The sequence below is a fragment of the Mytilus galloprovincialis genome, chromosome 6, assembly GCF_965363235.1.
Source record: "Mytilus galloprovincialis chromosome 6, xbMytGall1.hap1.1, whole genome shotgun sequence".
NCBI classification, from domain to species: domain Eukaryota; kingdom Metazoa; phylum Mollusca; class Bivalvia; order Mytilida; family Mytilidae; genus Mytilus; species Mytilus galloprovincialis.
Window position 1 is genome coordinate 93,085,043 of NC_134843.1, and position 24,512 is coordinate 93,109,554.

The window sequence follows — 24,512 nt, forward strand, 5'->3', positions numbered from 1 at the left end:
ATTGTAACACGATGATGACTTCTGTACCCATATTTTGACTATTCTATTTATTATTTCTTTTTAGTTCACGCATCATTGTAAATATAACGGAATTTGATGAGACTGTCGTACAAAGTGAGAGGTTTAGCGCTATAAAACCAGGTTTAATCCATCATTTTCTACATTTGAAAATGCCTGTACCAAATCAGGAATATGACAGTTGTTGTCCATTCGTTTTTTATGTGTTTTGTCATTTGGTTTTGTCATGTGATAAGGGTCTTTCCGATTTGATTTTCCTCTGAGTTCAGTATTGTTGTGATTTTACTTTTTAAATATATATATATAAGAAAATCAACTTATAAAACAGTGTATTGTTAACAAAAACGCGTGAAATTGCGAATACTAACAGAATTATATAGTTTTACTGAAAGGGGTATATTAATGAGTAGAAAAACTGGATATTATATTGATTAAATCCAATTTGTTTTAATTTCATACGTCAACTTAGATAATATAAAATAAGATATTATTAAACCGGTAAAATTAGAAAACTGGAAAACAATACCTTTATCCCCCTTGATTTAGACTAATCAACTCGTTTGTACTGACATGATAAACACGACAGATGTCACATGTGGAGTGAGATTTGTTACCCTTCCGGAGCACCTAAGATCCTTCCTAGTGTTTGGTAGTAATCGTGTTGCTCATTCTTTCGTTTTAATTTTGTGAACTGTTAATTGTCTGGTTGGTTTGGGTTTTTTTTTTTTTTTATTTTGCAGTTCCGTTATCAGCATATTTTTGACTTGTGAGTTTGAATTTCCCTTTGTACTGTTTACAAAAGTATGAATTAAGGATTTTCTTATCCCAGGCAATATTACCTTAGTCGTTTTTTGCACAACTTTTTGGAATTTTTGGTCCTCAATGCTCTTCAACTTTATACTCATTTTTGGCTTTATAACTATTTTTTATCTGAGCGTCCCTAATGATGCTTATGTAGACGAAACGCGCGTCTGGCGTATCAAATTATAAGCCTTCGATAACTATTTGGTATCCTTCGCCTCTTTTTGTTATGATTCATTCAAAATACCATCAATAACTTTAACTGATCCATTTAATATCGGTTAAAAAAAGTGAATTGGAAATAAAAATAATAAAACAGTCTATACCTCCTTTTGCGTATCTGTAAGTTGCCATGCGTCTCAATTCATCCCACTGACATTTATATTGAATGCATCCCACATAGTTTGTGTATCCATATTCACGGCATATTCCGTTTACGACACATCCTTAGAGAAAGAGATTGATAATAAATATATTCTAATTTAATAATTGTTGCAATCAAAGCCAGTACCTAAATATCTGAGTTTTAAAGAAAACTTTTAATTTCGTTTTACACCATTTTCCCTTTATTAAGTTCATCAAAAATAGTGTGTAGAAATACCTTGTATGTGTATATATATAATTATCATTAAGGATTATGTACCGTTGTGTTGATTTAATGCTAAACATATGAAATATTTTGTAGAAAATCCACAGCCGTTCCCCTTTTACTCTAATATTTGAGAATTCGGTGCTTGAAAGATATATTATTAGTGCATGCAGTGCTAGCCTTCAAACAAGTTTATTAGTTAAGATATGGTAATAACAAATATAAATATGGACCAATTCAAGTACATATTCTAGGATGCGCTCGACTTTAGTGTCTCAGTGAAAGGTTTTGGGAATGCAAATGTCTATTATGAACTTTTTTGTAAAAATATAAACGCTATCACATCATAAACAAACAAGTGAGTAATTTATTTAAAATTTTAAAACGAAAATCTCTATTCAAGTCAGTGAATTTTCTACAAAAATATTGGTTTTAGTTTTTTAGATACGGAGTATATTAAATTTATGTTTACCTATAATCTATGAAAATAATGCTTAAATCGTTATATGACGCTAAACGAGTCTAAATTGCTTGTACCACTATTTATTTGCGTCATATTAACATAAATTTAAGGTTTCTGGGAATTTTTAAGCTTGCAAGCCGAGAAAATATAAATTGTCGTAAATCATTAGAATTTTTTTCTGTACAGTTCGTTGAGAAAATATGTGTAACAAAATAACAATTCGAATAAAAATTAAAATTTTACAAAACTAAGTACTATTTTTACAGATATAATTAAAATTTACTACATACATTGACATGATATAAAACAATGAATATTGAACACTTGCCACTTGGTGATGTACTCAGTAATCGTTTAAAACCATATGAGCTGCCGGGCGTTTTGGTTACTGTACATTCTACCTGGAAACATGGTCTGCTGGCTAATGGCCACTTCTCACCATTGTAACGACATATACCATCATGGCGGCAACCTTTTTAGAACGAAAAGTCATGAATTATAAGAAATCATTAAAATTGTGAATAATAAATTCAGGTTCGATTTTGTTATCGATTAATAAACACTAAAACACCAGTGCAATTGTATCAATAGCATCATATTAGTTAAATACTGACGAAATGAAATTTAGAATCCAACTTGGATCCAGAAGTTTTTTAATAGCTTTGTATTTACATGAATTTCAATGGACAAAAAAAAGAAAACATTTATGTTTATATAGCCTCATTTTTATATTATGCCATGTAACGTGTATTTCAAAACAAATTTTGATATTAATGATCGTTCAAACATTCGCTTCGAAACTCATGTCAATCACATAAATATACTGACCAACTTTCACAGGTCTTTGTACCATGTATATTGTGTTTCCACTTCGCTTCTCTCGTTCGCACTTATAATCAACGCAAGAACTTTCATCAGTCCAGACGGAGTTCTCATCTTTACAAACACCATTGACTTTACATCCTGCATAAGAAGTAAGAAATGTTTTACTGAATCTATTATAGCAAAACAGTATTAATTCTGTCAATAACCACAACTCATTTCAGGTAAGCTGAAATAGAAGCGTTTTATTCAATTCTTCTTTCCAGATTGTAAATGAGAATTTCGGGAAATCAGTTACAAATCGTAAAAATGTTGTCCCAAATAATCATTTTTTTTATAAAATATTAAAGAAAAATACTTATTTGTTTAAAAGAACGATCTAAATTGAATTATTCTAACGATTAAGGAGGGAGATAATCAAAAAACAGACAAAAGAAGCAATTGTTTGAAATAGAACAATTGTCGGGGTATTCCTTTCGTCCTACTTTACTTTGTGAGAAAGAGTTGATTCCCAGGAAAAGATCCAGTTTTGTTCGATTTTCTGATCTTTTCTTCATAACAGGAAATATATTCTATAGTTCTGAAGTCCTTGAATGTACTACTGATATATGCCAATATATAAGAAAAGAGTATCATCAATTTGCACAAAACTTTTGGATATCTTGTCATTTTTAAACTTATATAACAATGTTTCATATATTTTAAACAAATGTAAACAATAATATTCTTTTGAAATATATTAAATACAGGTATTAAAAACTTATGTTACGACCTCCACCAACTCTTTCAAGCTGTGGGAATTTGCTGTTTGCCTGGCTTTTACATCTGTAGAGCGAACAATCCTCTTCTATTTCCTCATTGGTGGCAAGGCAATTACCATTTTTATCTTTACAGGCTATAAAAAAGTGTAACATAGAATTAACCATATAACGGTGGGCTTACCCTTCCAGATCACCTGAAATTTTGTTTTTTTTTCTATGTAGTATTTTCAATATGACAGTTTTTATCCATTGGTTTGATGTGTTTGATTTTTTGATTTGCCATTTGCATAAGGTCAAGTTACAGTAAATTATTATGACACTGATTTTGGTAAAATTTGGCATACATTTTTGGCTCTTTCAACTATAACTAAAATCGAAAAGTAATGCATTTTAATATAATTTATGCTGAAGTTTAACCGACTGAAGTCTTTCAAAATATGTGAATATTTGTATACACAGCACTTAAAATAAGCTAAAACCGTTTCCTAAAATTGGCCTAATATCATTTAACCTTAAATTTATACCATAGATTTTCTTAGAAAAAGTATATGTTGTTGGTAGATGATTTTCTATTTAAATGATGTAAAATAATCATTGGGTCACCGACTTCGTTTTCACGTTATATATCATTCAAACTTTTGTTAGTTACACCACAAAATATCAAAATCAGCTTAACGTCATAACGGTAGTAAGTACCATAAAAACGAAGTCGGTGACCCATCATTGTATTTTAAAAGTGTCAACTAAAACCAGTTACTCCTTCTCTATTGTAAATGTTAAAATGGGATGTGGTATTATTGGCCTTGAGCAACAGAGACCAATTACATAGAGGTTAACAACTATATGTCATATCATTCTATTTGATAGTCATACCATAAGAAACTGGATTCATTGAAGCGTACTGTGCTTTGTCGGTCGTTTTAATACTACATTCATAATCAACACAACCATGTTTTCTCCGAGCACCTTCCTCAACACACTCGTTTTTAAAACTACATTCTTAAATATAAAATTATAATCAGTTAAAACTTGTCATGGCCTTGGTAATTAAATTAATTAAATTGATTGTCGAGATTCAGTATTTTTATAGTAAAAATGAAACATTGATAATCATATTTGATAAACACTTAAAGTCTTAGCAAACTTACACTAGAGGAAAGGGTCACATATCAACATGAAAAGCCATGTTTTGGGGTTTTGTATTCTGGAATATCAACGTAAACCAATTATGAAACTGAATCACTTTGAGTCATTTTTGAATGGCCTATGGATTAATTATCTCCCGATTTATTTCGCCATTCCTTTTGTGTTTGAGTTTGCATGCCTTTTATACTTGTATCCAAAACAAGAGGTTGCTAGAGATGTCATTATCAGTAAACTCATTCTTGTTATAATATTCCGTATGAAGAAAATGGTTATATAGCTAGCTAAAGCTATCACTTGCATGACAGTCATTTGAAATTCCATAATATTTACAAACAAGAATGTGTCTATAATTAACGGATGTCCCTCTCGCACTATCATTTTCGGTGTTCAGTGGACCGTGAAATTTGGGTACTAAGTTTCATGTTGATTGGTCTTCAAGATCATCAAACACTACCTTGACCAAAAACCTAAAGCAGGACAGACGGACGGACGGAAAACAGACAAGAAAACATAATACGCGTAAATGGGGTATAACAATGTATGAAAAAAACAAAGACATAATTTAGCTACAGTCGTCACAATTTGTGTATGATATTACCCACTATAAAACAATTAAATATACCAACAAAGAGAACAAAATGACATAAAGACAAGGCACAGAAGCAACTGAAAAACAAGAAAACAAAGCACGACCTTAACACAATTACACAATGGCGAGATGTATAAGTACCGATAATCTCATCATAGATACCAAGATTGGAATTTTGTATTTGCGCAAGATGCGCGTTTCGTCCACAAAATACTCATTAGTGACGCTGAAACAAAAATAAATTTAATAGATAACAAGAAAACAAAGTAGAGGAGAAATAAGAACCCAAAATACCTAAAATGTTTATATCTAAGGTAATCTATTGCTGAGGTAAACAAAAGTCTTAGAATTTTAAAAATGTAAAGTTTTGTTTATAAACATTTAATTTATAACAATGACCATATCAATGAATATGATAATTCATGTCAGCACAAAAGGATATGACAAAAAATGAACTTAACAGTAAGACAATAACAATCAAAACCAAGGAGTAAACAAAGACTCAAAAAACCAAAGGACATTTACATCAACATAAATAAGAAATAAGAAACAACACGAACTCCACTAAAAACCGTGAGTAAAATCAGGTGCTCCGAAGGGTAAGCATTTCCTATAATATAAATAGCTACCAGGTTCATAATAATTTTATATATTTGTTTCTACAAGTTACCTTTTGTTAAGCATGTGGTATGCCAAATGTTGCGTTCTTTGTCGATGTACAGCATTGCAGAACTCTTGAATGTTTACCTTATGTTTGGCAGTATCCATTTGACGTGCCTATGAACTTGTATATCCCGTCGTTGTTTTGTGATATGATAAATATTTGTATTCTTGTCTTTCGTTTCTGCTTATGTGTTTTGTTCATATACCAAATAAGGAATATGACAGCTGTTATCCATTCCTTTGATGAGTTTGAGCTTTTTGATTTTTCCATTTGCTTATTACTTTCCATTTAAAATTTTCTTCAGGGTTCGATATTTATGTTAATTTACTTTTTTCTATTGAACTATTCGTTAAAATCCGTAGAAAATGTACTGAATATGCATGGAATACTTTTGTCTGGCTTTTAAATTACCAACAATCAGTCTATCATTATACTGGTAATTTGACAAAAATCTTTTTTACTAAATAAAACATACTTTGTTGTTTTACTTCCTGCTTGAAAACATGTCTGAGACCATTTGTGTACCAGCGACAAGTGTATTCTGTACATCCACTGTTCCATGTCATGTTAACACCAATGCATCTGCCATTAAACTTGCAACCTAGATTTAATCAATGTGATATAACAATCGACAAATGTATGTCCAGCTTTTTGTATATATGGTTGAAAGGTTTCTGACCAACGTTTTTATTGTTCTTATTGATATTTTTTTCTAAAAATGTTTACATTCAAATTGTACATTTAAAAACTATGTCAGCAATAACGTCGTATCCATAATGAAATCCAATTATGTTTTCATCCGGAAAAGTTATCTTAAAATTGAGATCATAACTAATTATATCTATATTCTAATAGAATCATTTAAACTAATCACCCGCATGCTTTTATATGAATAACAGTCGCAACCACTTAAACACAGACATAATTATGAAACATCAAGGAAAAAGATGAGAGACAAGGTACGTGTCTCCTGCTATGAAACAATCAACTGCAATGTTAATCCATACTTAATAAAAATATCATAACCAAAAATAGAAAAAAACACTGAAAGCATTTTGTTTTCTTTTTTTGTGGTGACCGAATCGATGGCATAATCCTGGTAACCGTCAAGATAAATTATGTCTAACATTATGCATTTTTCTATTGTGTTCTTTTAGTTGATACATTATAAGATGTTTATATATGAAACAAAACTAAAACAAATATTGATAAACAGAGACTAATACATCAGAGATACAAAATGTGCAACAGTGTTGGTCATAGATTGTGTTTGCAATGAAATATTATGAATTAATATTTTTTTAAACTTTATCATTCAATAAAACTGGAAAAACAATGAATATAATACCGTAAACTGTGCAACACACTTTATATATTAAGATACCTCCATCTACGATATTCATGTACGTAGCCCTCTTCTCTTTATCATAGAAACACTGTTTTGTGTAACATCCTTCTGTAACTTTGTCACCAGCCTTATAACATTTGCCATTGTATACACATGCTATCAATAAAAACAATTGTGTTTTGAGAACGGTTTATCCCCGAATAACAGTCGCCATTTCCGATATAAGATTTGGTTTTTGTATTTTGATGGTGACAGCTCATAAACTCATTTTTCCCAAAATTGTTTCTTTTCTTTTAATATTTTGCGAATAACAATTGTCTTGTATCGTTAAATTATAGCGTCTTTTGACTTTTGAATCTACTAAATTTCGTAACCGTTAATCTTTACTATCAGCAGGTGCTACATATGAAGCGGGTTATGCTTACCCTTCCGGAGCACCTGACATCACTAAAGTTTTTGATGGGGTTCTTGTTGTTGTTGTACCCCTACTATGTCTGTTTTGTTCAAGCAATATTATCGTACAAGTGAGAGGTTTAGCGCTATAAAACCAGGTTCAATTAACCATTTTCTACATTTAAAAATGCCTGAACCAAGTCAGGAATATGACAGTTGTTGTCCATTCGTTTGATGTGTTTTATCATTTGATTTTGCCATTTGATTAGGGTCTTTCCCTTACGAATTTTCCTCGGAGTTTAGTATTTTTGTAATTTAATTTTTATATTTCATATTTTTAATTACCCAAATATTGCAAAACACTTGTCCTTCCTTCATGACAAATAAGTTGTTGCCCCTGCTGATAAACCCCTCGCAAAATCGTTTTAGTGTGTTAATTGATGAAGCTGATACGCTATAAAAAAAAAAAAAACAAAAAACAACCGTCCCACGAAAAACAATTGAACAGATACATGTAAACTTACTTTTAAAAGATTTCATTTAAATTCCTAGCAACACTAAGACTAATGTTCATATAGATTACAGGCGTTCTGTGAATCAAATCAGCTGATGTTGACGTCAATCACGTGTAACCCATGTCTTATTTGAATTAGAACATGACTTTGCTTCTCTGTGAAATTATTAATTGTATTCATTTAGAAAAAAAATCAACTCTACAAAATGTTTTAGGTACCTCCAGCTACGGTGCTCATATAAGCGACCTTCTTTTCTTTGTCAATAACACATTGTTTCGAAGAGCATCCCTCTTTCACTTTATCACCAGCTTTATAGCATTTGCCTTTGTAATTGCATTCTGTCAATAGATTACAGTAAAAAATAGTTATTATCTTGTCAAATACTTTATATTAGTTTCGTATTTCAGTTTTATTACAAAAAAAAATTGTTCGCAAATAATGTTGGTACATAAAATTGTTGTGATTGTCGCTAAAAAGACATAATTGTGAGTTTCGACCGTTAAAATGTTTCTTAATCTACGTACATTGCATATCATCATTGGCAACCGTCCACAAGGGTGACTGTGTAATAGAAAGTGGGTCATCACATGTCTTCTTCAGACCCGCAGTAAAACCATTTCCCCAGTGGGCGTCCGTTTGACTGTGTGGGATGTTTCCATATGGGAACGTTACATCCGATGCCTAGTGTATAGAGAGTGCTACGCTATCTGAACGTTTAGATTCCTTGCCAGATCTCTTTGAGGAGTCCGTAGGTAGCCTGTGTCTAGGCCAAATTTCAGTCCCTATCAAATAAGCTCTCATTTTCTAGTGGGAGTCGAAATTTCCACGACCTTCATCCCATTTGTATGTATTGTCCTTAATATGCATGAAATATTTGCCACTGGACTTTAAGTAACGATTAATAAAGCATTGGCACACATAGTAATGGACGGTTTATGATAATAATAATACATCAAATATAGAAACTAATGCATTCAAATAAAAATGGCTTTCATATTTTACGCATGAAGAATGTTTGGTATATATATAATCTATTAAGATACAATAAGTAAACATTTATAAAGTGTTATAAAGCATGAAAGCAAACGAAATTTTCTGAACTAACCTTCGGTATTTTCACTCATCTTATCCATTTTTCGTGTTGTTCACTCTTATTGAACAATGCACATTTTCATCTAGAGATGGGATCTAAGTGTAAGGGGGGGGGGGGGATACGGTAACTGATATTTCGATGTAGGGCGTCCTATTACTTTGCGGGATGTATAATCAGTCAGCCACGTCCAGTCAGGAAGGGAACGTTAAATATGATGCCTCGTATTGAAAGAGTTCCCCAACTCAGCACGTTAACAACCATTGAAACAACTCTTTGAAAGTCCGTAAATAACCTGTTGCAAAGCTGAAATTCTGTTACTTTTATGTATACCCTCAATTTTCAGTGGTCGTTAATGTTGCCCGAACTTATCCTGGACGTCCCTTACTAAAGGCCCTATTTATTATAAACAGTTGATTTGATCACGTGTAGAACAATCATGAATAACTTGCCACTGGACGTTGAGTAACTAATAATCAAACAATATACGGTTATAAATTCAAATTAGAATATGTTTGGTTTGAATTGGAAAATATTTCAAAAATCAAAATATTCAAAGTTAACTAATGCGAAATTGGATTAAGATGAAATGTTGCAAAGGCAGATTAAGGGGGTCCCAGGCCCCTCTGTTATGGGACAATTTGGTTTATTATATTTGGGAATCACTGAAGCATGGCTGGATCGGACCCCCTCTTAGGCACACAATGAGATATGCCACTGTGTTGTAGTATAATAATTGTAAATAGAAACGATCAGCGGCAATATTTAAAGACTACTATTATCTAGTAAACAGTCGTTAAGAAATCAACACTTTTAGGACTGGGGTTGAATATTCTCAATCACTCTCAAGATTGGTACAAACTGCATCAAATTCAATAAAATGCCTCTACAATAATGTATATCAATTGGCACAGAGTATCAATTATTGCTTATTCGGTTTGTTCTTGGTGGTAACTCTTATTAAATCATTGCATTTGTTGGTATGAGTCTTGACATGCTGATGTAAATATGGTACACTATTTAGGAATGAATTTTAATTAGATGAATGCTATTGAGATAGCCTCTTTAGATTGAAGTTCTAAATAAATGTGTTTAATTGTGAAAATGTAAAATAAAACTACAGAACATTTTAAACTTGTAATAAAAATGAAACGTTGTTAAACATTATTGACGTACCGATGAATATTCATTGTTTTAAGATTTCAGGTAAACTATTGTTTGTTTGCTTTAAAGTTTTAGCTCGGAGTTTTTGATTGATTAACTGTTGGTTACTTCACGTTCAGTGGCAAATATTTCATACATTTTCTACTATTTTTTACTTGATCTAAATGTAGCTTCTGTAATAGATGACATCAGCTATGAGGGTCGGGTAAATTTGAACTGCCACGGAAAAAAATAAGGACAGGAACTTAACCTTGCAAACATGCCACCTATAGTCTCCTTAAAGAGTTGTTATAAGGGTTATCAACGATCAAAGAGCGTAGTACTCTCTTAATATGTGGCATCAGATTCAACTTCACCATTCTGACCGAACGTGACTGCGTACTTGATCATTCCACACATTCAAACGGACGCCTCACTCTGGTGAGGGTTTTACTTCCGGTCGGAGGAAGACCAATGGAGAATTGGTATTGAAATAGACTTTGACATTTTGACAATTTTATTACCTGTTTTATATGAATTAACTGTATAATTACCCAGTATTACCATTTGAAATTATTTGTACCACAAAATTTACTACCTTACCCCATAAGTTGGTCGTTTTACGTTACTTATTAATAAATATCTTGAACCCTATGTCCATATGATTTTTAGAAAAGTATAAATGAACTTGTAAATCCGTTTTCTGATTTACAGTTCATACATCATTGTTTTTATTCATTTCAAGCTGAATGTTCCTTATCTATATTGTTGTTACAACGATAATATGTGTTTGCATTACCTTGCTCAACTGAATCAATGTTGAATGATATAGAATTCGCTTTCCTTGTCATGGTACATTTTAACCAATGGCAGGCGGCATGGTGCCACACTGCATTGACTGCATGACATTCACCGTCATACTTGCATGCTACAAATAAAATTAAGTTATACGACTGAAACATTGAATAATATGCATGTATAGCTGTTCAATGAAAATGTTAAAAACATCACTGTATTCGATGCTTAAAATTCTTGAAAGTTCTATAAAATTAGCAGTATAGCCATAAAAAGAACCCATACTATCGATGCTGTATTCTGTAGCGCTATACAGGTAAATAAACTGTATCATTTATTTTGGCCAATAAATTAAAATTAAAGTGTTGATTGCATTAACAGTTACAGTATGATGTTCTTCGAAAACAAACAGTTGGTCTGACGGCATTGATATCAATTAGATCATACATTCAAAAATAGAGATTTCTTGTATGACTATTTTAGGTGAAGCCGGCAACACAAGCTTGCTGTAAAAAAAAATTAACACCAAAACAGGAAATAGTGTTAACTGGAAAGCCATTTAAGATACATAAAAAGAAATGACAGCACATTTGTAATTTACTAAAATCAATTTACAATAGGCATATAACATAACAATAGCATCACTAAAGAGAAGCACATTGACGAAATGTGAATAGGGTGCAAAATTAGTAACATAAATATTATAGAGTAGATATAAGAAGATGTGGTATGAGTGCCAATGAGACAACTCTCCATCCAAGTCACAATTTACAAAAGTAAACCATTATAGGTTAAAGTATATGAATAATGCATCATTTATAAAACTAACATCTGTAGAAAAAAACAAGTAGAGAGGAAACTTACCACCTCGAAGGAATTTCATTCCGCATTTCGTAGTTGCTGCTGAACATTTGTATGTCATGCAATTTTTGGTAAACTCAGAGCCGATAGGAATACATTTCCCTTTACCATCACTACAGCCTGAAAAACAAATAATATGATGTCGTTTGCAATTGATTGGAAGAAAGACAACTGTCTTATGAAGACCGATGACAAATGTTTTAATTATCATAGATCATTGAACGACAATAAGGAATACTGCATACCGTTAATAAATATAACAAACCCTTGATTTCATTGTGTGAAAGTCCAAAAAAAAAAACACAGAGGTTTATTTATAACACAACAAAATATGTTAGCGAGTGCACAACCCTTCCTCTAACTTTGGACAGTTGTGTAAAAGCACAGTATAATAATAAACAGTAAAAATCACTAGACTCTCGTATTAATGCTTATCAACTAAACAAATTGTTAACAGACAGTAATATCTATCTAACGTATGTCAATATGCATATGTCACTAGTGGGAACTTGACGAATCCAGTAAAATTTCAGATAAAATGTCAACCTTTGAAAACGATGAATATTAATAAAAAAAAACACGTCACCAGTACGTCGAGTAACTGTTTGTTAAAATCAACCAATGCATAATAAAGAACATAAATATAGTGGATGTTTGAGTGTACTGGTCAATATTTTAGTTTAAAATGCATGATTTTCTATTAGTTGTTTTTGGCTGTAAACTAGCTGTCAATAACTGCGAGTACTCTGTGTACTTGGTATCGTTTTTTCATTGGGATGTATAAGTACCCTGCCACGTCCACTGTATGTTTGTGTTAGATGTATGTCTTTGGTTGTCCATCTGATGAGGTATTTTATAGTCTTTTTCAACTGATATGTATAGTTTGTTCTTATGGTGTACTGCTACATCATCGTTCAAGGGTAGGAGAGGGTTTGCGCCTTCGAACTAGTTTCACCCCACCGTGTTGTACGTACCTGTTCAAAGTAATTGAGCCGTTCTCGTTATTTGATGTTTTTTATATTTAATTTTCGTTTCTTGTTTTGAATAGTTTGTTCTTATATTGAGCTATCAATGGGAAGGGTTTGGCAAAAGAAGTATAACCCCGCAACAGTCTAAATGAGCCTTCCCAAGTCTGGAGCCTGTAGTTTCGTTGTTGTCGTCTGTTGCTGTGTAACATATTCAGTTTTATTATTTTGTTCATAATTAAGACCGTTTGTTTTCTCTTTGGATTGTTCTACATTTGTCATTTCGAAGGATTTTGTACTGGTAGCTGAAAATGCTATATGAAATTTGTTCATTGTTGAAAGCAGAACGATAACCTGTAGTTCTTAATTGCTGTGTCATTTGTCTCTTAGTGTAGAATTCACATTGGCAATTATGCATCTTGTTATTTTTATGTATACCAGTTTTGAAGCGACTTGTTTTGTAGTTTTTGCTCATCCGTTGAAAAAAAAACACTATTTAAGTTTGATGAGTCCGAAGTGATTTTTATTACACCTTTTGCCCAATCACAAAAATTTTAAAAATTTAAACCCCAAAAATGTTTCTCGATCCTGGTAAAAGATCTTACTGGCAAGCCGCAATAGACATAGTAAGTACCATTGATATTAAATGTAATCTTTTAATAAACAGAAGGTAAAAATTATAAAAACATTTCACTACATATACATGTTTTAAAACTACATTCAGTCAAAATAAAAATGAAATCTGATTTTAAATGTCCTGTACCAAGTCAGGAAAATGGCCATTGTTATATTATAGTTCGTTTCTGTGTGTGTTGCATTTTAGTGTTTCTTTTGTGTCGTTGTTCTCCACTTATATTTGATGTGGGTCCCTTAGTTTTAGTTTATTAACCGAATTTGGTTTTTGTCAATCGATTTATGAATTTCGAACAGCGGTATGCTACTGCTGCCTTTATTTTTGTTATCCACGCAGTATCTACGTTATTTGACAATGTTATTAGTACGTTACCTGCTTTAACCATTCGGAAACGACAGTCTTGTGAACCTGGACTGGCAGTACATACTGAATTGTAGCATCCCCTTTGAATATGATAATTGAGTGGTCGACACATATCTTCGTCTTTGCAACCTTAACACAAAAAAAAAAACATATATGTAAGTATTTTTTTTTTTAAATAAAGTTGAATCTACAAACACACGATTTATTCTTTGAACCTTAATACAGCTTGACTCCAAGAATATACCTTGTACACGAATTTCTCATAAGACTTGTAGACTAATATTAAATAAATTGTTTTAACTATTTATGGTTCTAAATAGTACTAACAGAATTAAAGAAATAACAATTGAACTAAAATCGATATGAGGTCTATTTTTCTATTCATTTTGGCTAAACAATCATAAATGAGGCGAGCTTGAAATGACAGTCAAATGTCAGTCAGACAGTTGACTAAATGGCTCTTATAAGTATTTCAAATACATTTAATTTATAGAATGATTTATAATATACCTCTGTAGTCTGTTTTTATTTGAAATTCTACTTTAACCCCGTTGTCGATTTTATAACATCTCTTTGAATAACATGTTTCACCATATGAAGCCATCCATACTTCACTCTCATTTCTACAGTTGCCTTTGTCATCCTTACAACCTGAAAACATAGTACCGTTAAAATACAATATGGGTAATGGAATATTTCAAAGGGATCACAATAAGATGATAAATATTCACTACATATGCTAAGGTAACGAGCCATATCGAAGCAATTGTTGCATATTAACCATAAAACACTTTACAGAAAAAAGCTAACATTACTAAATTTGATAACTTAATTAAATCTAAAGCCTGATTCATATAGAAATCAAGTCTCTGTCCAGGTTTTATTGGAATATACCGTAAAAATGAAATGTACATGTACTGTTTATCTTTTATTTTAATAATATTCCACATATACAATTTAATCCTTTTTTTCGAGATAAAAAGAAAGGTGTAATCAATTTTTAAACCACTTGCTTCCATTCACATTAAAAAAAACATTTATCTATATTCATAAAAGGGTCAATGGCATACAAATTGTTACACACATAAACACATACGTCATCATGCCATTTACAAAACAAAGGAACATACAAAATAACAAATGACTCTAAATGCTCCTGTCCTAACAGTTCCATATACTGTTTGATAAAGCAGCCTTACGTGTTTACTTGCTTGATAGTAATATATGATAAACATATTATGATTAGGGACTTTCCGTTTTGAATTTTTCTCGGAGTTGAGTATTTTTGTGATTTGATATTTTTTTATTTGTGTCTTTCAATTTTTCTGGTTTGAGTTTAATTATATGTAATTTTTACATAAACAGATATTTTATATTATAGAATAATCTTACCACCAGAAATCACTGTTAATACTCGTAATCCCTGTTCCTCTTTGCATGTAAACCAAGAACAGCCTTTCTTTATTTTGTCACCAACGAGAACAGTGTTGCCATCCCCGTCGTCGCATCCTAGGGTCAGACAAGTAATTTGTATAACATCATATATTTCAATTGATAACAACTGCTGGGAACAGTTGCCTAATTCAAGGATGGTTTATTTCCTTAAATAAGGAGGAATTATTTTCTTTTTTATCAATTTAAAGTTTTCGTTCTTATGTAGCCACATTTTCCGTAGTACTTGCATATATAGTATATGTATTTAGCCGCTGGCAGGGATGTTCATATCTTTTGTATACTACCATGACAAATTTTATACAAAGTTACTTCTTAGAAAATACATAACAAAATCCAAATAAAGTCAACAGTTGTATACCGCTGTTTGAAATTCATAAATCGATTGAGAAAAAATATCCGGGTAACAAACTAAAACTGAGGAAAACACATCAAAAAAAAAAAGAGGAGAACAACGAAACAACAGAAACACTAAATGAAACACACATAGAAAAAAGTAAAATCACAAAAATCCTGAACTAAGAGGAAAATCAATTCGGAAAGTCCATAATCACATGGCAAAATCAAATAACAAAACGCATCAAAAACGAATGGACAAGAACTGTCATATTCCTGACTTGGTACAGGCATTTTCAAATGTAAAAAATGGTGGATTAAAGAAACGAACTCAAAGATAATAATAGCAATTTTCCTGACTTGGTTCAGGACATTTTAAGAAAAATGGTGGGTTGAACCTGGTTTTGTGGATAGCCAAACCTCCCGCTTTAATGGCAATGTTAAATACAAAAGTAAAATGACATCGTTACATTACAGGATAAATATATGTTTAACTCTTCGCTTTTTTAACGATATCAAAAATACTTCAGTAATCAATATAGGTTACCAGGTATGCATTATGAAAGGTACCAAATGACTTGATCGAAAAAAAAAACTTTCCTATGAACATGTTAGAAGATACCAAGCTGCTGTGTAAATTATTAAATCAAAAGTCAGAAAAAAATAACATAATTTTTCAGGTTTTTTTTTCACTGGTATCTTTGATGAGTTGTTTTTATTAATGCGAAATTCATTACGATTCAGATTAAGTTTTTTTCTGGTAAGGTTGCCTGTGTATGGGTTAGTCCATTTTTGTACTATCCAACCATTATTTAGATATTTATATCAAAAAGCAAGATTAGGTTAACACAAATACAGTTTGAAAGCTTTAGCGAAGGTTGCATAATTTAAAATTTCATCTAGTCTGCGACAGACTTTCAATCCGAGCAATACTGACTCTTATGAAGAGGAAACGCTCGAGTGTACTAAATTATCATCCTGATATCTTCGTTTATCTTTTGAATAACTGAATAAATAGTATATTTAAAGATAACAGACAAAGAATTTAAACCTGTAATTGATATAAACTCATCATAGATACCAGGGTCAAATTTATGCATACGTAACGTCTACAAGAGGCGCTCGAATAAAACTAGAGGCTCTTCAGAGCCTGTGTCTCTCACCTTGGTTTATGTGCATATATTACAAAGGACACAGATGGATTCATGACAAAATTGTGTTTTGGTGATGGTGATGTGTTTGTAGTTCTTACTTTACAGAACATTCTTGCTACTTATTTACAATTTTCTCTATCTGTAATGAACTTGGCCTTTTAGTAAGAGAGGAAAATATTTTTGTAAAATTTACAAAAAAAATTACAAATTATTAAAAATTGTTTTTAAAAAAAAGGACTATAAAGGGCAATAACTCCTTAAGGGGTCAACTGACAATTTTGGTCTTGTTGACTTATTTGTAGATCTTACTTTGCTGAACATTATGCCGTTTACAGTTTATCTCCATCTATAATAGTATTCAAGATAATAACCAAAAAAGGCCAAATTTCTATAAAATTACCTATCGGGGGCCAGTAACTCAACGACCAGTTGTTCAATTCATCTGAAATTTCAGGGCAGATAGATATTGACTAGATAAACAATTTAATCCTTGGTCAGATTTGCTCCAAATGCTTTTGTTTCAAATTTATAAGCCAAAATCTACATTTTACCCCTATGTTCTATCCTAGCCATGGTGGCCATCTTGGTTGGTTGGCTGGGTCACTGTACACAATTTTTTAACTAGATCCCTAATAATGATTGTAAAATTTGGCCCAGTAGTTTCAGAGGAGAACATTTTTGTAAATGATTGCAAAAATTGACTAAAATTGGTAAAAAATGACTATAAAGGGCAATAACTCCTTAAAGGGTCAACTGACCATTTTGGTCATGTTGACTTATTAGTAGATCTTACTTTGTTAAACATTATTGCTGTTTACAGTTTATCTCTATCTATAATAATATTCACGATAATAACCAAAAACAGCAAAATTTTCTTAAAATTACCAATTCAAGGGCAGCAACCCAACAATGGGTTGTCCGATTCATCTGAAAATTTCAGAGCAGATAGATCTTGACTTGATAAACAATTTTATCCCTGTCAGATTTGCTCTAAATGCTTTGGTTTCAGAGTTATAAGCCATAATCTACATTTTACCCCTTTGTTTGTATTTTTAGCCATGGTGGTCATCTTAGTTGGTTGACCGAGTCGCCGGACACATTTTTTAAACTAGATACCCCAATGATGATTGTGGTCAAGTTTGGTTAAATTTGGCCCAGTAGTTTCTGAGGGGAAGATTTTTTGTAAAAGTTAACGACCACGGACGACCACGGACGACGGACGCCAAGTGATGAGAAAAGCTCACTTGGCCCTTTGGGCCCGGTGCGCTAAAAAGCGTTAGTTTTACACACCACAATTTCATCGGTGTATTGCAACACAAGTAGATATCTATACTAATATGACCGTCGTTTGTCGTTGGAATGCATTCATCATAGGCATATGATTCACGTCATCCAATCAAAACCATTGATACAAAGTGATTGTATTAGAATAAAGTTTAACCTACCACAATCCATTGGTTTATAGTGACAAAAGTATATTTCTGTGCTATTATCACCGTCCTTTGTCATTGGAATAGACCCATTCATTACAGGCATAGGATTGTTGTCATCGTCATCAAACGCAAAATATTCAAGGGTGTGTGTCATACCTACAAAATTAAGTAAACAATATCAGTACTACATGTTCCTTTATTTTATAAACGCTGATTCTGTAAACAATGTCAGTACTACATGTTCCTTTATTTTATAAACGCTGATTCTGTAAACAATATCAGTACTACATGTTCCTTTATTTTATAAACGCTGATTCTGTAAACAATATCAGTACTGCATGTTCCTTTATTTTATAAACGCTGATTCTGTAAACAATATCAGTACTGCATGTTCCTTTATTTTATAAACGCTGATTCTGTAAACAATATCAGTACTACATGTTCCTTTATTTTATAAAGGCTGATTCTGTAAACAACATCAGTACTACATGTTCCTTTATTTTATAAACGCTGATTCTGTAAACAATATCAGTACTACATGTTCCTTTATTTTATAAACGCTGATTCTGTAAACAATATCAGTACTGCATGTTCCTTTATTTTATAAACGCTGATTCTGTAAACAATATCAGTACTGCATGTTCCTTTATTTTATAAACGCTGATTCTGTAAACAATATCAGTACTACATGTTCCTTTATTTTATAAACGCTGATTCTGTGTTCAGGCAAATGATAATGTTTGAGTAAATGTACATGTTATCAATATAAGCCTTATATGAACAGTTGATTAAACTCTGAAAGGGTTTTAAAATATAGTTTTATTTTTCAATATATTAACATTATCGTGTTAATTTCAATCAATAGCGAACAATAAAAATAACATGTAAATACAAAACCAAATTGTTCTCCAAAATTTAAATGACACAAGTTCATTATAAATGAGAGACCATAGTAAATTTATTGCATCATATACCTCTAACTTGTTGACAATCGTCCGCCTTACTTCCCATAAACAATATAAAGGGTCTGTCCTTTGGCAATACCAGCGGAACTTCAATATCTCCATCATTTCGGCAACAAAAATAAAATGTAGTGTCTTTTTTGTAACTTCCATCAGGCAGTGATCCTTTCATGGTACTAAGATTTTCAAATTTGTCTACATCATCCATGGTAATGTATCCCTCTTGAAAACCTGAAAGTGCAAGTAAGAACAAAATTAAAATATATTCGTAAGTAATAATGCCCCAAAGTATATGTCTATGGAATTTCGAAAATGAGAGCTTATTCCCTTGCTTTTTGATACTCGTCTTTCAGAAAACGAATGTAATGCTGAACAAATCGCAAATTTTCATTGAAACAAATAAACAAAATACAAATCAAAATGTGTGTATTTGGGCACTTTAGGGCTAGTAATATAGCATGGCTTTGGTTTTTTAAGACTTTATGTTGTCATCTATATGTTGGGATATTTTCAGCGTTGATTCGCGTGTCATTAACGTGTAGCTTTGTTTTTGAGCACATATACATGTATATTATAACATTATTTTTTCATGTCAGTTATTTGTAGCCCTTCAAATAAAACATTCTGTTAATTATGAGCACCTTTAGGACAAGTTCCATTTTTTCTCATGATGCAATATTTTCCTGTTTCCCAGTATGTCTGGTATCGAGGACGGATGGAAGAATCATTTACTGCTCGCTTCATACAGAAATAATGTATAAAAACAAAACTACTGTACATTCCAAAGGCATCAAAATCAAATGAAACATAATTCTTCAAACTTCCAACATGTCCTCTATGTCCTTCTGACCATTCTTCAGCAACATCAAATGGACAACCAGTCTTTGATTTTAGTAGTCCATAATCACCCTCAGGCCAGTACATAATCTCTAAAGAAAAGAAGAGAAGATTTCGTTTAAAGTCAAGTGGTGATGATAACAACACACATAAAAAAGAAGATGTGGTATGATTGCTAATGAGACAACTCTCCACAAGAGACCAAATGACTCAAAAATTAACATGTGTAGGTCACCGCACGGCCTTAAGTAATCAGCAATGCCCATACCGAATAGTCAGCTATACAAGGCCCCGAAATGACAATGTAAAACAATTCAAACGAGATATCCAGAAGTCTCGTTTATTTTAAGTGAATTGAGAGCTTGTGATACGTGCTGACTTTGATATAGATTATATTTAAGATCTAGAACCGTCGGATTAATGGTTACCTTCAAAGGCATGTTTGTTTTTATGAAGAAAATATATACTTTGTTCCTCGTGACTCTCTGCATAACAGCTTGGCCACATACTTTCATTTTTCAATATCCTATTATCTTAAATTTGTTTGTAAGACATTGTCGTTTAGCGTCACTGATAAGTCTTTTGAAGACGAAACGCGCATCTAGCGCATTTACAAAATTGCAATCATTGTATCTATGATGAGTTTATTTAGATAAATTGTTCCACTCACCGTTATGTACCTCTTCTGCCTTTCCACTGTGATCCATACACTGATAAATAGCACATCCATCATGCCAAAATTTATTGACTTCTTTACATTCACCATCAAACGCACAGCCTGCACATTAAAATAAATGGCACCATAATAATTGTGTTGCACATTATTGTTTTTCATAATAATCCATTCATGCACATTAAAATAAATGGCACCATAATAATTGTGTTGCACATTATTGTTTTTTTTTTATAATAATCCAATCATTTTAGAAAGTTTGAACCGTTAGTGATCGACTGGTCGTTATATGTTGATGATCTTGGTAAGTGTTTTAAAAATGCATTTTAGTCTCTAGATTATTTCAAAGGTGGGGTTTTTATATTTTTGTTGTTGATGTACATATCTCCAACCACCCCACTTTTATTCGTTCTAGTTTGAAAACAAAATTGTCATTACAGATTAAAACAGAAATATTACCAGGGTAAATATTGAAGATATGATTGTTCAAGCAATTTAATTGAGTTGTAATGCAAATCCAATGTGAATCAATCCTCAACGATCACACCAAAGGGAACTCGTTCTTCTTATACAAGTCATATAAAACCAAATCCCAGACTTGAATACAAAGACTAGCGGTTGTTTAAAGGTAAAGGTAATTCAACAGGTGCATAAGTACTTTCATTTTATGAATATCTCAAAAGCTGGAAACTATAATTTCATTTGGTATTTACCTCAAAATTTATGATATTTTTTTGTAACCTGAAACTACAAAGACAAATTCTACCAAACATGACCATAATAATCATTAAGGTATTCAGCTGCAAAACATGACCAACATGGCTTGATATAACAAATAGGGGCAAGCTACAGTTTTTGGCTTTTATCTCTGAAACTAAAGCTTCTAGAGCAAATACGATAGTGGTTAAAATGTTCATCTGGTTTAGATCTATCTAAATTCTAGTTTATCCTACAGTTGCGCTGAAGCTAAATAACGTAAGGTAGATACTGGTTCAAACTATGAAAAGCGGGAAACTTGATTCTTACCTTTAGTTATAAGTGATATGGTATAACATGTCTCACTATCTGACATTCGTTAACGCGGGAAACTTAATTCTTACCTTTAGATATAAGTGATATGGCATAACATGTCCCTACTATCTTACATTCGTTAACACGGGAAACTTAATTCTTACCTTTAGAGATAAGTGATATAGTATAACATGTCCCTACTATCTGACATTCGTATGTGTTACAGTTTTTCTTGAACTGATCGCCAACTCTCCAGCAGTTACCTTCCTCGTCTTTACAACCTTCATTGAATAATATATCATACATTATAACAATAATACAACTGTGAATTAAAAGTTTTTCATTTTTCCTATTTTTGGGTCAAGATTCGAACGGAACGGTCGCACGTTTCGGCATCCACAGATAGACAAAAGTAAAATCACAAAATAACTGAAATCCGATGTTATGCATTGGGATAACTAAGGCTGTGAGATGCCTTTTCTCTATCTTTCTGACATCATTTTTCCCATCTGAATGTCAAAGCCAAATTTTCAACAAGGCTCAATATTGACAAACAGAAATCTATGTTTTGTATATAAACTCATCATAGATAACAGGACTAAATTTAGTATATACGCCAGACGCGCGTTTCGTCTACAAAAGACTCATCAGTGACGTTCGAATTCAAAAAAGTTAAAAAGGCCAAATAAAGTACGAAGTTGAAGAGCATTGAGGACCAAAATTCCTAAAAGTTTTGCCAAATACAGCTAAGGTAATCTATGCCTGAAGTAGAAAAGCCTTAGTATTTCAAAAAATTCAAAAAGTTGTATAATACAGTTATTTTAATCATCCATTTATATTCTGTATTCGTTAATTAGATAATATTGATATAACATTAGATCTTTCATCGTTGATACTTGGGCTTATAATATAGAACGCAAATGACTACACAAGACTCATCAGTGGCCCTCGAATCAAAACAGTCTGAAAATCAAATCAAATTCTAACTGACGCGTATTAAAACAATAGATCATATTGTAAATTTATTTTGTTTTTATGAATAATTGTTTTCACTCTATCAAACATACCTCCTTCTTTCAGTCTATACATTGGAGTGTTTCCTATGAGTCTTACTTGATAAGTGAAACATCCCTCTGTCCATATAGTTCCGACATTTTTACACTGTCCCTTAAACATAACACCTGGAAAGATATAATTATGCATTTTTCATTACTCATTCGCCTACCTGCTTTTTGTATTACAGTTTTTTTAGATAACTGAACTAAACTAAACTATAGGTGAAGTGTTTCACTGTATCAAAGCTAATATCGCCTTCTTTTATACTATAGAATCACTCCAGTACGTAGGTAAAAAAACAGTGGACCGTGAAAATTGAATCAACACTGTAGTTTGGCATTGAAATTCAAAAGATCATATCATAAGGAACATGTATACTAAGTTTCAAGTTGATAGGACTTCAACTTAATCAAAAGCTACCTTGACCAAACACTTTAATCTGAAGTGGGACAGACGGACGGAGGAACGAACGAACGGACCCACAGACCAGAAAACATAATGCCCATAAATGGGGTATAAAAAAAGCTCACAACGCCATGGCAAAGTTCGTCTTGTCATCATAGTTAAAAGTATAACAATGATTAAGGATGAGAATCTGAACAGTTGTTTTTTAATATTAAACGATTAATGGCTTGAAAGAGTCAAACATGTCCCCAAGGAAAAATGTCTATTCAAAGTCATCGAGAGTGTATATGGTTTAGATGTTGTGATCTAAACCATTTTAATAGAATGTAACAATTTGACATATGCAGGATAAGTGCAATAATCCCTCCCAAGAGTCAAACCCTTTGAAGTATAAGAATGGTTTCACAATGTTTAACAAGAAATGGATTATTTGACATTGTGTTTATTTCATTTGTCGCCTTTTATTATACTGAGCATATCGGCTTGGACGACGCATCCACGTGTCAAAAATTATAACCCTGTAACAAAGAATAAATCGAAACATGTTTTTGAAACACAAAAATGCCCCAAAAGACTTTTTTTTGTGTTGAGGTCGAAAATCAAGGTCACCCGAAAGTTATTAGGAGACAAAGCATACCGTCTTATAGAAATAAGCATTTATATCAAATATGATAATCAAATGGTAAAAGATAAAACAGTTATAAAACAAAAAAGGGAAAAAGAGATCACGAGTCACAAGCAGAACGAAAAATAAAAGCAGTAGTATACAGCTGTTCGAAATTCATAAATCGATTGAGAAAAAAACAAATCCGGGTTACAAACAAAAACTAAGGGAAACGCATCAAATATAAGAGGAGAACTACGATACAACAGATACACAACATTAAAATGTAACACACACAAGAAAGAACTATAATATAACAATGGCCAATTTCCTGACTCAACTTAAACATAGCACTCACGAGAGAGATCTGAATATAGAAGTAAGTTTGTATTAAGGTTTCTTTAAGGAATATGTTTAAAGTAAAATATTTTACATTGTTTCTTTCAAATGAGTTCTGATTTCCCTAACTGTACTTAAATTTAAATTAAATTTACGGTACTTTACTTTTGTTAACTGTGTTCACCATTTTATGCCACGAATAACAATATCCCATTCTTTCATTTCTGTTTCAAATTAGTATTGTTATTTGACAACGAAATCAATATTACCTTCAATATAAAAAGGAGGTA

The 24,512-nt window shown here is 32.0% G+C and overlaps 1 protein-coding gene across 1 annotated transcript in view; it reads right to left on the reverse strand.

Moving 5' to 3' along the window:
• The window catches only part of LOC143080743 (uncharacterized), a 44,180-nt gene that overhangs the window by 1,555 nt on the left and 18,113 nt on the right, over positions 1-24,512 (reverse strand). Inside the window, exons 4-22 of the mRNA XM_076256744.1 lie at positions 22,886-22,999; positions 21,983-22,099; positions 20,805-20,912; positions 19,939-20,226; positions 19,310-19,528; positions 18,348-18,491; positions 15,353-15,469; positions 14,471-14,611; positions 13,970-14,089; positions 12,002-12,118; positions 11,142-11,270; positions 8,328-8,447; positions 7,238-7,357; positions 6,329-6,454; positions 4,328-4,453; positions 3,466-3,588; positions 2,700-2,834; positions 2,200-2,343; positions 1,146-1,265 (exon numbers count right to left, since the gene is read on the reverse strand). Coding sequence (XP_076112859.1) covers positions 1,146-1,265; positions 2,200-2,343; positions 2,700-2,834; positions 3,466-3,588; positions 4,328-4,453; positions 6,329-6,454; positions 7,238-7,357; positions 8,328-8,447; positions 11,142-11,270; positions 12,002-12,118; positions 13,970-14,089; positions 14,471-14,611; positions 15,353-15,469; positions 18,348-18,491; positions 19,310-19,528; positions 19,939-20,226; positions 20,805-20,912; positions 21,983-22,099; positions 22,886-22,999 — 2,628 coding nt within the window. The remainder of the gene's footprint in view (positions 1-1,145; positions 1,266-2,199; positions 2,344-2,699; positions 2,835-3,465; positions 3,589-4,327; positions 4,454-6,328; positions 6,455-7,237; positions 7,358-8,327; positions 8,448-11,141; positions 11,271-12,001; positions 12,119-13,969; positions 14,090-14,470; positions 14,612-15,352; positions 15,470-18,347; positions 18,492-19,309; positions 19,529-19,938; positions 20,227-20,804; positions 20,913-21,982; positions 22,100-22,885; positions 23,000-24,512) is intronic.